Genomic DNA, 17,513 nt, shown 5'->3' with positions numbered 1-17,513 from the left:
ACATAATAACACATGTACAGTACACATACGAACACATGTACAGTGCACAGATTAATGTTTTCAACTTTCTTTTCTCTCATTCAGAGCCACGCCCATATGACCAAATTAGGGCTCCTATGCCAGCACTTTACTCAATGGGAGGACGGGGATATTTGCGAACACTTAAACTTAAACTTAAAATGATGGCTATGGGTCTAATACACCCGTCGCTTATCAATGACTTTCAACATGTATGAAACGGATTGTTTTTTCATCGGTACATTTCCGTTTTATACCGTTTTGAATACGAGTATAGTTTTGGAGATTTCTAGTAATTCCAGAGAAATACGCGATAATCGCCCTTTAGTCTTTTCTTGGCTGATTTATGAATAGTTTTCAAATAAATGCTAGATTATCGAGAGTATATGTGTCCTTATACACGATACAAAAGCGGGCTGAAAAATCGCTTATTCGTGACTTGCTCAGCGCTAACGTCACACACGCGCGCTCCGATGGCGGTGATAGGAACATCTGATTAACCCAAGATTCGTAACATGAATTCCTTACCTCACATCAGATGTTCTGCAAAAAGATTAATCCAATTCCTGATCGCCATTCCAAATATCGATCGCGTTTATTGATCCAACGTTATAGTCCAAAACACATAATCGACGCTGCTCTGAGTGTCCTCAGTCAATGTGGTAACACGATACTGCTTGCCCGAGAAGGGAAACCCGGACTGGAGTTATTTTTTCGATGCACATTCCCAGCCAATCCAATCCAATGATGTGCAATACCATCCGGGAGACGATAGGCGGCGGTATTTGCCCTTTTGCGAGCTCAGACCCATTCCCAATGATAACATCAGGTTGGATGGATAAAAATGTATGGATATCGCTAATAAAAGAAATAATGATTAAAACCCGACTATACTCGCGATTGGCACGGAACGGTTTGCTAGTTAACCCGACTATACTCGTGGTTGGCACGGAATGGGTTAACATTTGTCTTTATTAGTTTCAATATACATACCACGTCATATTCATTAGAATGTCCAAGTAAAGAATGAGGAAGCAAACTATACAAAACAAAATAAATAAATGCAGGGTAATACTGTGTGGCTTCAGGCATCTTGTTTGTATCGTTCTTTAGATCTGTCTTTCTACTTCCACATACCTGACCATATCATACTCGCTCTGGCTTACACTTAAAGATCCTAGAGTTTGCACTGAATTAGGAACATCTGCTTTTAGCTTCTGTGCTCCAGAAACATGTTTTGCAATGCACTGTAAACAATTAATTCAGTCAGTTTAAATCTTTAATAGCTAAGCCAACCACTTCACCACAATCTGCAGTTGTTTTAAATTATTTAAAATGTTTAATTGATTGACTTTCTGTTTCTATATTGTTTTCCCTTTTTTGTACGAGAGCTTGCTCTCAATGATTCTTCGAGATTACATAAAGATTGAATGAACATACAAAACAAATCAAGAGGAAAAAGTGTTATACAAGGCCTATGTTCTAAGGTTTTACTGTTAACCTCACAAAAACAAGACGAACAATGCTCCAAAGCAGCTAGCTAGCTCTGACTAAATTGTCAACTTGAAATGGTGGTTGGCTCAGCCTTTTGGGTTGAGAGCCCAGTCATCCAAGGGTTAAACCGGTTCTAGAATGCACTGCAGTGTGAAAACGGCCAATAAATCCCTTCTTGTGGTTCAAGAGTTACAGTTTAGGAATTTAAAGGCCCAATCCATAATCCAATCATGAACAAATGGGCAGCCCCACCACCATTGATTGATTGATTGAGCTCTTGATACAACAATAGACATCAGTAAATAATGAGTTTTGAGTTGTATTTGGCATAGTAAAACAGACCGTTATTCTGATTTGCAACCGGTTATTAAAGTTCCAGAAAACAGGTTTTCCATTATACACTTAACATTTCAATAATTTATGCAAATAATACCCGACATTCTATGCAAAAAAAAAGAAAGAAAATGAATTATTGATTGCAATCGGTCACTGAGACACACTTCCATCTCCTCCTCCTCCTACCTTCAGGTGTTCTCGCTGCCCAAGGTGAGCGCCAAGACCAAGTTCAAGCTGACGGCCCACGAGGGCTGCAGAGTGAGGAAGGTGGCGCTGGTGGTGTTCAGCTCCACGGCCCAGGAGGACTACGCTGAGCACACCCTGCTCTGCCTCACCAACCTGGGGGACATGCACCTGTTCAACATCCCTGCTCTGCGGCCACAGGTAGTGTGCGTGTGTGTGTCGGATCTACTCTTGGGTCCTCTATATATCACTGTACAAGCACTGTACTGTTATGGCCAGCATGTTTGGCCTGTGTGATAATGATTCAGAGGTGTTCTGTAACATCTCAGCCAACACCCCTGACGTTGTGGTGGTTAATGAGAGTAGTAGAGAGGTGTTTATTCTAGAGGTTGGCTGTACCTTCGACCACAGCCTGGAGGAAGCCTTTTTAACCAAGTTGCTGAAATATCAGCAGCTCAAGCTGAACATCTCACAACTAGGCTACTGTCAACTTTTAGTTTTCACCTTTTCACTGCGCCAATACAGAAGGTTAACGATTTCACTGCCATACGACAAAGGGTTAATCATTTCACTACCACACTACAGAAGGTTAACCCTTTACTATCACACTACCGACGGTTAACCAATGATCATCTTATCATCGTATCTTAGTGTGATCGTAAAGGGTTAACCTTTTGTAGTGTGGTAGTGAAAGGGTTAAGGTTTGAGCACAGGACTTATTTTGACATGTATTCTCACATTGGTGGGAATCGACTGGCCAGGGGGCAGCAAGTTAGACACAAACGCATATATACTTTTATATACTCTATAACTTCATCTTCTATGTGTATGTCATTATAAATGTGGGACAACTAGCTAAAACTTGCAAATTTGGCGGGATATGTGTATATTCCCATGCGCACAGGGACTAATACAAATATATACTTGTGTATATTTCATTGTGTGTGCCGCTCTGAGACGGGATGCTTCTGTCCCTGTGGTGCGTAGGTGCGCTACGACTGTATCCGTAAAGAGGACATCAGCGGCATCGCCTCCTGTGTCTTCACCAAGAATGGACAGGGTGAGGAGAAGAGCCACATTAGTCTAGGAAACACATACACTCACCTGAGGATGTAGGTTAAGTTCGTTCATTGTGTTGTGTGATTTACAGTAGTGTTAGTGTTCAGTGTGTTGTATGATGTAGTGTTAGTGTTCATTGTGTTGTATGATGTAGGGTTAGTGTTAGAGTTCATTGTGTTGTATGATGTAGGGTTAGTGTTAGAGTTCATTGTGTTGTGTTATGTACAGTAGTGTTAGTGTTCAGTGTGTTGTATGATGTAGTGTTAGTGTTCAGTGTGTTGTATGCTGTAGGGTTAGTGTTAGAGTTCATTGTGTTGTATGATGTAGTGTTAGAGTTCATTGTGTTGTATGATGTAGGGTTAGTGTTAGAGTTCAGTGTGTTGTATGATGTAGGGTTAGAGTTCATTGTGTTGTATGATGTAGTGTTAGTGTTCATTGTGTTGTATGATGTAGTGTTAGAGTTCATTGTGTTGTATGATGTAGTGTTAGTGTTCATTGTGTTGTATGATGTAGGGTTAGTGTTAGTGTTCAGTGTGTTGTATGATGTAGGGTTAGTGTTCAGTGTGTTGTGTTGTATGTTGTAGGGTTAGTGTTCTAGTGCATTGTGTTGTAGGGTTAGTGTTCATTGTGTTGTATGTTGTTCGCTCTAGGTTTCTACCTGATCTCTCCATCAGAGTATGAGAGGTTCTCGCTCTCTGCCAAGGTCATCACTGAGCCTCTGTGTTCTCTACTCCTGGACCGACCATTAGATCTCACACCGACCAGGTAAGGACCAACACACACACAACACACACACACATGGGCGATCACAAGCTACTGGCAGGTACTTGGCTCGGCACCTGTCCTCTGAACAGCCTCAAACTACAAACCACTTTTTAAAGTATACAGAATACTACTGAAGTCAATGCGTGGTACACTGCACACACACTCCTCAAGCTTGTACAGATGCAGTATTTAGGCAGTATAACACGAGAGGTAGTATGTTGTGGTGTGTAACACAAGGGTCTGTGATTTGGTTACAAGTATGAGCCACAGGCGGCGAGGCTTTTGTCATTATATAAATTGGTGTAATTTATGAATGAATACGTCGAGGGATGAAATATACATGAGGTTGTTGACAATAACATCACAGTGGCAAAGTCTCGGCCAATCACGTCGCTTGGTCAGAACCGATTGATTCAGTTCAGAGTGATTCACAGACACCTTCTCCAAGTCAGCAGATCCAGGGGCCGGGTTGCCTGTGAAGAGTTATTGCTTTGTCTATATAGCATACTGGAGAACTGTGTGCTTACATTCTAATCACTGTTTGATGTGTTTCCATAGTGACGGTATGACTGCACAACCCCAAGCAAATGGTACCCACAAGAACCAGACGGGGCAGGCTGAGGGTATGTACAGTACGCACACATTCACACACACACACACACACACACACACACACACACACACACACACACACACACACACACACACACACACACACACACACACACACACACACACTAAAACACGTGCACAGGCACATCCATTTTATTTTACTCAGCCATCACTCTTTATCCCACATATTTTATTTCACATAGTTATCATGTTTTAATTTATAGACAAAGTTGAATAAATCCAAAAATGCTAAAATATAGTATGATAGAGAAATGGCTCTATCTCAAAAACTACAAAGAGTTATATCAATTATCATTTATTTCTATTAAAGAAATTCTAATTTGTCTACCAATCGAGGTACAGTATGAACATTTTTAAATCATTTGTCACATCATGCCTCGACAGTTCTCAGAGCAACGTTTGTGTTTCCAGCTCTAACAGAAAATATTCTGTGGGGCTTTTCCATAACATACTAAATATAGTTGTTAGTCATTTATGTATGAAACCCATAGAAAAACATACAAACAGGATGTGCACTGTAGCCTCATACGATTTGAAACATTTCAACTGATTTGTGTTCAGCTCGGCGTTCTAAAATCCAACTGTGGACATTTCATTTTTTCACTCTTCTCTCTCTCTCCTTGCTTCTCCTTTCTCATCTGTTCCACTGTTTCCCTCCCTCGTTTTATTCTCTCTCTTTCTTTGTCACTCTCTCCTTTTCTTTCCTTGTGTGCATCTCTTAAACCCTGAACAGCCCTTGTAAGAGTTCCTCTCTGGTCCCCATGGTAACCGTTGAGAATGCCCCCGGTCGGCAGCCGGGCACAGCGGTCCGTTCCCTGGCAGGAAATGACAGTTGCCAAGGAGACCAGAGTAGGGTTTGTTTACGTCCCGGTAGGCCCCCCACTTCTTAGTCGGTGAGAACAGCTGGACAAGTTGGCAGAGAACCTGCTGTTGTCAACAGTTAGTAAGCAGTTAATGAAATATTGTCATTTTGTATTCTGGTTCACCTCTGCAAATACACACATATTGAATGATGCTTTGATATAAACATTATCAATGTTGGGAAGGTCAAGTCGAGGGTTATTTTATGAATCCCCTTGGGGAAATTCAGTCATAGCAGCATGGGGGGTACTAATAATTATAGTGATAACAGTAGTAGTAGTGAACAGTAGTGAGTGGCAGGATTCAAACAGACAGTAGTAATAGAGATGATGGTATACATGGTCCAAAACGTAGTGACACACTGCACCAGAGTTTGTGCAGTGTTTGTTAAGAGTCAGATAGTCCTAACAGTTCTCAAGTTCACCCGCCGTTAACTCTCCAGTAATTTGCAGCAGATGGCTACGAAGGACTGGCCGAGGCGGTTTGTGGTTTGTCGTGGGGGGGATACATCTATGGCTGAACGTGAATCTGAATCTTGGCTAGCTCCTCACAGAGGGGGTGGAACTTGAAGGGGTTGTTCCAGTATAACATGCCGATTTTTCCACGTCCTCCTCTCGGCCACCACCTCTAGTTTGACCAATTCCACTCCCACTATGGATCTAGCCTTCCTCACCAGCTTGTTCAGTAGTTTGTTAGTGTCTCTTGAGTTGATGTTACCCCCCCCCCCCCCAGCATACAATGGCGAAGAAGAGGACAATGGCAACCACATACTGGTAACACGTCTGCAGTAGCCAGCAGCACACGTTGAACGATCTGAGTATGCTCTGTGCCTTCCTGTAGAGGGCCTAAATGTTGTCCAACCAGTCCAGTCCATTCAAATGTACTCCCAGGAACTTGTAGGTCTGTCCGCGCTCTCCAGCTCCTCCCCTCATATGGTGATGGGAGTGGGGGGACTTCCTCTGGCCTCGCCTGAAGTCTCCACCAAGGCTCTGGCACATTGTCATCCATGATGTAACTGTCGATGGATGAGTAATCAGAGAACCTCTGTAGCATGTGTTCAGGTTGTGGCTGAAGTCAGAGGTGTAGAGGGTGACGGCACAGTTGCTTGGGGGGCACCGCTGTTGCTCCGGTGTTGGGAGCAGAGAAAGAAGACAAGGGTCGGAATTTGGCTTGGCCAATGAATGAAATGTGCATGGATCTAAGATCTATCGTGTTACATTTAGCTTCCTGCACCCATAAGTCAGATTAGTTTGTCTGTGTGCGGCGGATTTCTCTGTAGTAAGATATAACGAAAAGGAATTTGGAAAGGGCTTTCCAGGAGATCGACTCGATAGCTATGTAGCCACTTTAAAAAATGGTTTTGATTAAAGTGAGTGCCTCGTGCTCAAGTGTTTAAATCAGATTCTTCCGCTACGAGACCTAACACAGGCGGACTCGACCCACATTTTTTATTAGTTTCAGATGTACAGTCATGACGGGAAGAGATGAGATGAGGAGAGGAGGAGGAGGAGGGAGGAGGAGGAGGAGGGAGGAGGAGGAGGAGGAGGAGGGAGGAGGAGGGGAGGAGGGAGGAGGGAGGAGGAGGAGGAGGAGGAGGAGGAGGAGGAGGAGGAGGAGGAGGAGGTTGTGCCAGCATAGGAAGACCCATTCTGTCTGATATATAAGGTGTCTTTTTCCCTGAACAGAATGCTTTGATTGCTTTCCAACAGAGGGAAGGGGGGGGGGGGTCTAGGAAAAGCCAGAAACCCATACAGTATCAGCGATGATGTGCAGACAGATTGCCCATTAATCCAGTTATTTGGTAGTAAATCATACTCAAGCAACCCGCATTTAAAATTATTTCTCTTGCAAATTAAACTGATTTGGGGCTTATTGTGAAGCCTTGTTTGTGTTATTGTTTTTGACTTGTTTGTTAAAATGGGCTGCATCTACAGTATATAGAGCTTTTATCCAAACGTGTGCCTCACATTCACCCGTTCACTCACACATTCACACACCGGCGGAGTGGGCACCGTGCACGGTGCCAACCAGCTCATCGGGAGCAGTTAGGGGTTAAGTGTCTTGCTCAAAGACACGTCGACACGCTGCCCGGGAGGAGCCCGGAATCGAACCTGGGAACCTTCCGATTACCAGACGACCGCTCTACCTCCTGAGCCACTGTCGCCCGTTATTAAGCCAAGTTCACACCACCACTAGGGAAGGCTTTAGCAGCGTAACAAACTGTAGCCCAGACATAATTTTTGCCCCGATTATTTGGGAACTTAATTGAATCATTCTGTGGCACAGCGTTGGATGGCCGACCTTGACATTCAAGTTCAAGTTAATTATTTGTCGGAACAAAATACAGAATATTTTATAATGAAATGCTTGTTTCTGTATGATCCCCTGAGAGTGTGTTACATACTGTAGAGAGAGAGAGGCTGTAGAGAGAGAGAGAGGCTGTAGAGAGAGAGAGGCTGTAGAGAGAGAGAGACTGTAGAGAGAGAGAGAGAGGCTGTAGAGAGAGAGAGCCTGTAGAGAGAGAGAGACTGTAGAGAGAGAGGCTGTAGAGAGAGAGAGACTGTAGAGAGAGAGAGGCTGTAGAGAGAGAGAGGCTGTAGAGAGAGAGAGGCTGTAGAGAGAGAGACTGTAGAGAGAGAGAGACTGTAGAGAGAGAGAGGCTGTAGAGAGAGAGAGACTGTAGAGAGAGAGAGGCTGTAGAGAGAGAGAGGCTGTAGAGAGAGAGAGACTGTAGAGAGAGAGAGACTGTAGAGAGAGAGAGGCTGTAGAGAGAGAGATGCTGTAGAGAGAGAGAGGCTGTAGAGAGAGAGGCTGTAGAGAGAGAGAGGCTGTAGAGAGAGATAGGCTGTAGAGAGAGAGAGGCTGTAGAGAGAGAGAGGCTGTAGAGAGAGAGGCTGTAGAGAGAGAGAGGCTGTAGAGAGAGAGAGGCTGTAGAGAGAGAGAGAGGCTGTAGAGAGAGAGAGGCTGTAGAGAGAGAGGCTGTAGAGAGAGAGAGGCTGTAGAGAGAGAGAGGCTGTAGAGAGAGAGAGACTGTAGAGAGAGAGAGGCTGTAGAGAGAGAGAGACTGTAGAGAGAGAGAGGCTGTAGAGAGAGAGAGCCTGTAGAGAGAGAGGCTGTAGAGAGAGAGAGGCTGTAGAGAGAGAGAGGCTGTAGAGAGAGAGACTGTAGAGAGAGAGAGGCTGTAGAGAGAGAGAGGCTGTAGAGAGAGAGAGAGAGGCTGTAGAGAGAGAGGCTGTAGAGAGAGAGAGGCTGTAGAGAGAGAGAGGCTGTAGAGAGAGAGAGGCTGTAGAGAGAGAGAGACTGTAGAGAGAGAGACTGTAGAGAGAGAGAGGCTGTAGAGAGAGAGAGGCTGTAAAGAGAGAGAGGCTGTAGAGAGAGAGAGGCTGTAGAGAGAGAGACTGTAGAGAGAGAGAGACTGTAGAGAGAGAGAGGCTGTAGAGAGAGAGAGAGGCTGTAGAGAGAGAGAGGCTGTAGAGAGAGAGGCTGTAGAGAGAGAGAGGCTGTAGAGAGAGAGAGACTGTAGAGAGAGAGAGAGGCTGTAGAGAGAGAGACTGTAGAGAGAGAGAGACTGTAGAGAGAGAGGCTGTAGAGAGAGAGAGACTGTAGAGAGAGAGAGGCTGTAGAGAGAGAGAGGCTGTAGAGAGAGAGACTGTAGAGAGAGAGAGACTGTAGAGAGAGAGAGACTGTAGAGAGAGAGACTGTAGAGAGAGAGAGACTGTAGAGAGAGAGAGACTGTAGAGAGAGAGGCTGTAGAGAGAGAGAGGCTGTAGAGAAAGAGAGACTGTAGAGAGAGAGAGGCTGTAGAGAGAGAGAGACTGTAGAGAGAGAGGCTGGAGAGAGAGAGACTGTAGAGAGAGAGGCTGTAGAGAGAGAGAGAGGCTGTAGAGAGAGAGAGGCTGTAGAGAGAGAGAGAGAGACTGTAGAGAGAGAGAGGCTGTAGAGAGAGAGAGACTGTAGAGAGAGAGGCTGTAGAGAGAGAGAGGCTGTAGAGAAAGAGAGACTGTAGAGAGAGAGAGGCTGTAGAGAGAGAGAGACTGTAGAGAGAGAGGCTGGAGAGAGAGAGACTGTAGAGAGAGAGGCTGTAGAGAGAGAGAGAGGCTGTAGAGAGAGAGAGGCTGTAGAGAGAGAGAGAGAGACTGTAGAGAGAGAGAGGCTGTAGAGAGAGAGAGGCTGTAGAGAGAGAGAGGCTGTAGAGAGAGAGAGGCTGTAGAGAGAGAGAGGCTGTAGAGAGAGAGGCTGTAGAGAGAGAGAGGCTGTAGAGAGAGAGAGACTGTAGAGAGAGAGGCTGTAGAGAGAGAGAGACTGTAGAGAGAGAGAGACTGTAGAGAGAGAGAGACTGTAGAGAGAGAGAGAGAGGCTGTAGAGAGAGAGAGACTGTAGAGAGAGAGGCTGTAGAGAGAGAGAGGCTGTAGAGAGAGAGAGGCTGTAGAGAGAGAGAGGCTGTAGAGAGAGAGAGACTGTAGAGAGAGAGAGGCTGTAGAGAGAGAGAGGCAGAGAGAGAGGCTGTAGAGAGAGAGAGACTGTAGAGAGAGAGAGGCTGTAGAGAGAGAGAGGCTGTAGAGAGAGAGGCTGTAGAGAGAGAGGCTGTAGAGAGAGAGAGGCTGTAGAGAGAGAGAGACTGTAGAGAGAGAGGCTGTAGAGAGAGAGAGACTGTAGAGAGAGAGAGACTGTAGAGAGAGAGGCTGTAGAGAGAGAGAGAGGCTGTAGAGAGAGAGAGACTGTAGAGAGAGAGAGGCTGTAGAGAGAGAGAGACTGTAGAGAGAGAGAGGCTGTAGAGAGAGAGGCTGTAGAGAGAGAGAGAGAGACTGTAGAGAGAGAGAGGCTGTAGAGAGAGAGAGGCTGTAGAGAGAGAGGCTGTAGAGAGAGAGAGAGGCTGTAGAGAGAGAGAGACTGTAGAGAGAGAGAGAGACTGTAGAGAGAGAGAGGCTGTAGAGAGAGAGAGGCTGTAGAGAGAGAGAGACTGTAGAGAGAGAGAGGCTGTAGAGAGAGAGAGAGACTGTAGAGAGAGACTGTAGAGAGAGAGAGAGGCTGTAGAGAGAGACTGTAGAGAGAGAGAGAGGCTGTAGAGAGAGAGAGACTGTAGAGAGAGAGGCTGTAGAGAGAGAGAGAGGCTGTAGAGAGAGAGAGACTGTAGAGAGAGAGAGACTGTAGAGAGAGAGAGAGAGGCTGTAGAGAGAGAGAGAGACTGTAGAGAGAGAGGCTGTAGAGAGAGAGAGGCTGTAGAGAGAGAGGCTGTAGAGAGAGAGGCTGTAGAGAGAGAGAGGCTGTAGAGAGAGAGAGACTGTAGAGAGAGAGAGAGAGAGAGAGAGAGGCTGTAGAGAGAGAGAGAGACTGTAGAGAGAGAGGCTGTAGAGAGAGAGGCTGTAGAGAGAGAGAGGCTGTAGAGAGAGAGGCTGTAGAGAGAGAGAGACTGTAGAGAGAGAGAGGCTGTAGAGAGAGAGAGGCTGTAGAGAGAGAGAGGCTGTAGAGAGAGAGAGACTGTAGAGAGAGAGAGACTGTAGAGAGAGAGAGGCTGTAGAGAGAGAGGCTGTAGAGAGAGAGAGGCTGTAGAGAGAGAGAGACTGTAGAGAGAGAGAGGCTGTAGAGAGAGAGAGAGGCTGTAGAGAGAGAGGCTGTAGAGAGAGAGGCTGTAGAGAGAGAGGCTGTAGAGAGAGAGAGACTGTAGAGAGAGAGAGACTGTAGAGATAGAGAGGCTGTAGAGAGAGAGAGAGGCTGTAGAGAGAGAGGCTGTAGAGAGAGAGAGGCTGTAGAGAGAGAGAGGCTGTAGAGAGAGAGGCTGTAGAGAGAGAGAGACTGTAGAGAGAGAGAGACTGTAGAGAGAGAGAGGCTGTAGAGAGAGAGACTGTAGAGAGAGAGACTGTAGAGAGAGAGAGGCTGTAGAGAGAGAGAGGCTGTAGAGAGAGAGAGGCTGTAGAGAGAGAGACTGTAGAGAGAGAGAGACTGTAGAGAGAGAGAGACTGTAGAGAGAGAGAGACTGTAGAGAGAGAGAGGCTGTAGAGAGAGAGGCTGTAGAGAGAGAGAGGCTGTAGAGAGAGAGAGACTGTAGAGAGAGAGAGACTGTAGAGAGAGAGGAGAGAGGCTGTAGAGAGAGAGAGGCTGTAGAGAGAGAGAGACTGTAGAGAGAGAGAGGCTGTAGAGAGAGAGGCTGTAGAGAGAGAGGCTGTAGAGAGAGAGAGGCTGTAGAGAGAGAGAGGCTGTAGAGAGAGAGAGCCTGTAGAGAGAGAGAGGCTGTAGAGAGAGAGAGGCTGTAGAGAGAGAGAGCCTGTAGAGAGAGAGAGCCTGTAGAGAGAGAGACTGTAGAGAGAGAGAGGCTGTAGAGAGAGAGAGGCTGTAGAGAGAGAGAGCCTGTAGAGAGAGAGAGGCTGTAGAGAGAGAGAGAGAGAGACTGTAGAGAGAGGCTGTAGAGAGAGAGACTGTAGAGAGAGAGAGCCTGTAGAAATGTCAAGAGGTGAACGCTGACTTCTCTTTAAGGACTTGTGACGTCAGCAGAGCTCATCACCTGCACCACAACAACAGAACGCAGCTGTGTGCGTGTCACTTCTGCCAACCCTGATCACTCTACCCCCCCCCTAGGCCTATCGGAGGACCCCCAGAGTACCCTGTCCTCCCCCCTCCTGTCCTCCCCTGCCCCGGACTCCCCGCTAGACTCCCCCCTCAGCTGTGCTGACCTCACCCTAGACTCTACTGGAGAACTGACCGTGGAGGATGTCAGGGACTTCCTAACGTAACACACACACACATGCTCTTCTATACAAAATAATGCACACACACACACACACACACTACCAGATTGAAACTTAAAGGAACATGCCGACTTTTGGGGAAATTTGCTTATTTGCCTTCTTCCCCAGAGTCGGACAAGAAGATAGATACCCTCCTCATCTCTGTGTGTGCCGTACAGAGAGAGACCCGCAGCGTGCTAGCTAGTGGAACAGGCTGTTATTATATCTACACGTGGTAAATACACAAGTCACAACGGGTATGTAAACATGAGTTTGGAGTTGATGGAAAGTGTATTTCATTACTTTTGACGCTAGGCTAATGGTCCGTATCCACTTCCAATCGTAATGTCTAGCGTGGTGGTGTACTGCGCCACAGAGAGGAGCTGCGCCACAGAGAGGAGACGGTGCCTATCTTCTTGTCTGACGGCAAACAGCTCATTTACACACACACACACACACACACACACACACACACACACACACGCACACAAACATTACACTTGTACACACACATGCTGGTATATTTATGTTAATAAGTATCCACACACACACATTGAATAAGGATAAATACTTTTTTTTAAATATTTCTTTACTATCTCTGACCCCTGAAACAGACAGGAAGTGGAAGAGATGAGCTGAATGGCACACGGTTCACTTCAGTGCTGCAGAGGAGCACCATGTCTGGCTTGTTGAGGGGCAGAACAATCTGAGAGGAACTAACGTGTGTGTGTGTGTGTGTGTGTGTGTGTGTGTGTGTGTGTGTGTGTGTGTGTGTGTGTGTGTGTGTGTGTGTGTGTGTGTGTGTGTGTGTGTGTGTGTGTGTGTGTGTGTGTGTGTGTGTGTGTGTGTGTGTGTGTGTGTGTGTGTGTGTGTGTGTGTGTGTGTGTGTGTGTGTGTGTGTGTGTGTGTGTGTGTGTGTGTGTGTGTGTGTGTGTGTGTGTGTGTGTGTGTGTGTGTGTGTGTGTGTGTGTGTGTGTGTGTGTGTGTGTGTGTGTGTGTGTGTGTGTGTGTGTGTAGCACGGTGGACGAGGCTGAGAACAACCTGAGGAACATCACGGAGGAGGACGGACGCTCTACTGGTATCCTCATAAACTGAACAGGTACATTTCTATACCGTTACCTAATTCCATTGTCTAGATAGATGGATACTTTATTGATCTCCTTGGGGAAATTCAGGTATCCAATAGCTCTCATCGGTCAACATTACAGTTGACAAACGTTAAAATAGACATAAATGGACACAATAATAGTCAAATGAGTAAAACGACGTGGTGGACAAACAATAAAATCAGTACTTATGTTAAAATGTTAAAAAGGTACAGTAGCAGCAGTAAAATAGATCAATATATGAAGGTAAATGAGCACTATTGCACATTGTCCAGTGGGAGGGGGGGGGGACTCATGAGCTGGTGCCCTCGCCTGAGGTGTTAAAGAGTCTGATGGCTTAGGGGACAAGAGCTCCCCTGTACCGCTCTGTCCGCCAGCGCAGCGAGATGAGCCGTTGATTCCCTGTCCCCTAACCCCAACAATTAATGTCTAACCCTAAACCTATCCTAACCTTAAACCTACCCTAACCTTAAACCTAACCCTAACATTAAACCTATCCTAACCCTAACCCTCAAGTAGTCTATTGAGGACCAGACAGAAATGGAAACGGATTCAGGTCATCTTTCTATCTTTGTGGGGACGTGTACGAGTGTTCATTCTTGCACATTTCTTGTTTCCAATGCATCAGTTTGCGTAGATGGAACGCGTAACACTCCACATGCTCTGCAGGGATGTTCTAGACATGTATAACAACACGTAACACTCCACATGCTCTGCAGGGATGTTCTAGACATGTATAACAACACGTAACACTCCACATGCTCTGAAGGGATGTTCTAGACATGTATAACAACACGTAACACTCCACATGCTCTGCAGGGATGTTCTAGACATGTATAACAACACGTAACACTCCACATGCCCTGAAGGGATGTTCTAGACGTGTATAACAACATGTAACACTCCACATGCTCTGCAGGGATGTTCTAGACGTGTATAACAACACGTAACACTCCACATGCTCTGAAGGGATGTTCTAGACGTGTATAACAACACGTAACACTCCACATGCTCTGAAGGGATGTTCTAAACGTGTATAACAACACGTAACACTCCACATGCTCTGAAGGGATGTTCTAGACGTGTATAACAACACGTAACACTCCACATGCTCTGAAGGGATGTTCTAGACGTGTATAACAAGATGGAACACGTAACACTCCACATGCTCTGCAGGGATGTTCTAGACATGTATAACAACACGTAACACTCCACATGCTCTGCAGGGATGTTCTAGACGGGTATAACAACACGTAACACTCCACATGCTCTGCAGGGATGTTCTAGACGTGTATAACAAGATGGAACACGTAACACTCCACATGCTCTGCAGGGATGTTCTAGACATGTATAACAACACATAACACTCCACATGCTCTGCAGGGATGTTCTAGACATGTATAACAACACGTAACACTCCACATGCTCTGAAGGGATGTTCTAGACGTGTATAACAACACGTAACACTCCACATGCCCTGAAGGGATGTTCTAGACATGTATAACAAGGTGTTTCATGTAAAGTTATTTGAAACGCTCCACGTCACCTGAACTTCTCTAAACCCCTGTTGTTGCGTAACGTTGGATTTTCTGCCTTAGATCTAAATTCCAAAACATCTGAACACACAGTGAACACACACACACACACACACGCAAACACACACACGTGAACACACACACACACACACACACACACACACACACACACACACACACACACACACACACACACCTGTTTCAAATGGAGTTGGTCCAGAGTGTGTAAACTTCAAAAGGATTCTTCTGTCTGAGCACTACATTCCAACCCCCCTCCCCACACACACACACACAGACCACCACCAACACACCACCATCCTTGCTGTTTTCTCGTGTTCTCCAGCCCCAGACGGGGAGTAATCAGTTCCATCAATGGAGTCAGATGTGGAGAGCGCTGTGATCAGTCACACAGGAGCGCCAACCCACCTAGACTCAGTCTACACACCTTGTGTTTACCAGTCTACACACCAGTCTACACACCTTGGCCCTCATTTATCAATGGTGCGTACGCACAGATATGTGCGTAACCCGTGCGTACGATAATTTCTAAGCAAAGTGTGGGACTTGAACGTGTGCTTGACTTTGTGCGTATATATACGCACAGCTCCGACCGTGCGTACCTGGCGCCCAGCGGTAGAATATGGAGACTGCAGACGCGGAAATAAGCTTTTGTGCATTACTTCCAACACTGGCGCGTGTTCTGTATGAACCGTAATTCATTATAGTTAATTGTAAACGAATCTGAATATGTGGATTGTTGAATTGTATCACTGTCACTCACACGTTATTGTGATATTGTAACTGGGATTAAAATGTCTGAGATGCGCTGTTTGACGGATTTGATGACGTGGACGTGACTTGAGAAAATGAATGAGCAATTGCAAGCTTTTGACATTTTGATTTTGAGAAAATGCATCTATCTGTTCAAGCACTGTTATCTGATGATTAACATGACTGGTGTCACTGGTATAAACCAAAGGTTAATCAATTCAATGCATGTATGGATGATGTCCGAAACAGATTAAAACCTGATTAATAGGGAAACTGTATAGCCTCCAAGCCTCTCTGACACGTTATTTCGGGGGTCGCGCCTTGAAAACTTTGGGAACCATGTATTTATATAGTATGATACCTAAGCACATACAGTACAGATATCCTCATAGACATAAGTATCTATTCATTCGTATCAATTAGATACTCTTTGGGCTTGTTTTTGTCTACTTATTAAAACTGAAAGAGTTTAACAAATTATTTTCGCTAGCAAGATCTCATTCGATTATTCATTCCATTAAGCCTACTGCCAGCAGGCACATTTAAAGAAATATAATCTGATTGATTGGGGTAATGAGGGACTTAAAATTATTAGCCTATAGATTATGCATTTAACTTGTCGGCGAGGCTATTGAGCAGTACTGTATTGTACCCATTCTGCAATCTGTTAATAAAGTTTTCAATCAATCAATGCCGTTAGAAAATCAGGATTTCTGCGATCGACACAATTATCGGCGCAATTATCCTGAGTATCAAGTCTGGTTCGAATGAACGAGACTGAATCAGCGTTCTAGGAACAGAGAAAGCCTGGATTCAAACATCGGGTTAATTGAATCTGGATAATGGGACTTTTGATCGACTTAGTTGAACCAGGTACGGGGAATAGGGCCCTGGGCATTGATTGATTGATTGATTTAAAACTTTATTAACATATTGCAGAATGGGTACAATACAGTACGGCTCAATAGCCTCGCCGACAAGTTAAATGCATAATCTATAGGCTAATGTTAAGTCCCTCATTACCCCAATCAATCAGATTATATTTCTTTAAATGTGCCTGATGGCAGTAGGCTTAATGGAATGAATAATCTAATGAGATCTATTGCTAGCAAAAATAATTAGTTAAACTCTTTCAGAATAAGTAGATACAAACAAGCCCAAATAGTATCTAATTGATACGAATTAATAGATGCTTATGAGGATATCTGTACTGTATGCGCTCGGCTTAGGTAACATGTACTTTATATATAAATACAGTTTTCAAGGCGCGACCCCCGAAATAACGTGTCAGAGAGGCTTGGAGCCGGCTATACAGTTTCACTATTAATCAGGTTTTAATCTGTTTCGGACATAATCCATATGTATTGAATTGATTAACCTTTGGTTTATACCAGTGACACATGTTCATCATCAGATAACAGTGCTTGAACAGATAAATGCATTTTCTCAAATGCATTAATGTCAACGGCTCATTCAATTTCTCAAATCCGTCAAACAGCGCATCTCATCAGACATTTTAATCCCAGTTACAATATCACAATAACGTGTGAGTGACAGTGATACAATTCAACAATCCACATATTCAGATTCCTCGTAATTCATAATCCACAATCCACGCATAGACACTTCAATCTATGCTTGAATGAAACACAATCCGGGCGCTCCGTTAAGCAAATACATCCACAGCAGAGAATATGAAACTAATCAGAGCCAAACGCCCGATAGGTTTCATTCATTAAAAATATCCCCGCGGGATTCACATTTGCAATGATCCGTTATTAAAATAACCACATGCAGTGTGTATCGCGACTCCGAGCGCCGTATCCGTATAAATATGACGTGCATTATTTAGGACAAAGTAAATCTATAGGCTGAATATGATTGGTCTATTATTTTACATTTCAAAAGCCCCCTCTAGGAAAACGAAGCACAAAAACATAATTTAGAATGGTATAATACAGATCTACACTGTGGTAATTATTTCAGGAAGCGAGCTGGCATTTCTTTGCGAGGGTGTGGCCATGGTTCA

The 17,513-nt window shown here is 45.0% G+C and overlaps 1 protein-coding gene across 2 annotated transcripts in view; it reads left to right on the top strand.

Moving 5' to 3' along the window:
• llgl1 (LLGL scribble cell polarity complex component 1) overlaps positions 1–17,513 on the top strand; it is a 123,390-nt gene that overhangs the window by 102,184 nt on the left and 3,693 nt on the right. For both annotated transcript variants that reach the window (XR_014620515.1, XM_084329907.1), the window contains exons 18-23: positions 2,041–2,232; positions 3,019–3,091; positions 3,741–3,855; positions 4,414–4,478; positions 11,923–12,073; positions 13,089–13,171. Coding sequence is in view for 1 of the 2 variants with exons in the window: in XM_084329907.1 (XP_084186033.1) it covers positions 2,041–2,232; positions 3,019–3,091; positions 3,741–3,855; positions 4,414–4,478; positions 11,923–12,073; positions 13,089–13,167 (675 nt within the window). In the remaining variant the exon portion in view is untranslated. The remainder of the gene's footprint in view (positions 1–2,040; positions 2,233–3,018; positions 3,092–3,740; positions 3,856–4,413; positions 4,479–11,922; positions 12,074–13,088; positions 13,172–17,513) is intronic.

Source organism: Notolepis coatsorum (genome assembly GCF_963971535.1).
Source record: "Notolepis coatsorum genome assembly, chromosome: 14".
NCBI lineage: Eukaryota > Metazoa > Chordata > Actinopteri > Aulopiformes > Paralepididae > Notolepis > Notolepis coatsorum.
Note: the sequence above shows the minus strand (reverse complement) of the source record. Positions and strands in the feature narration are given on the sequence as shown.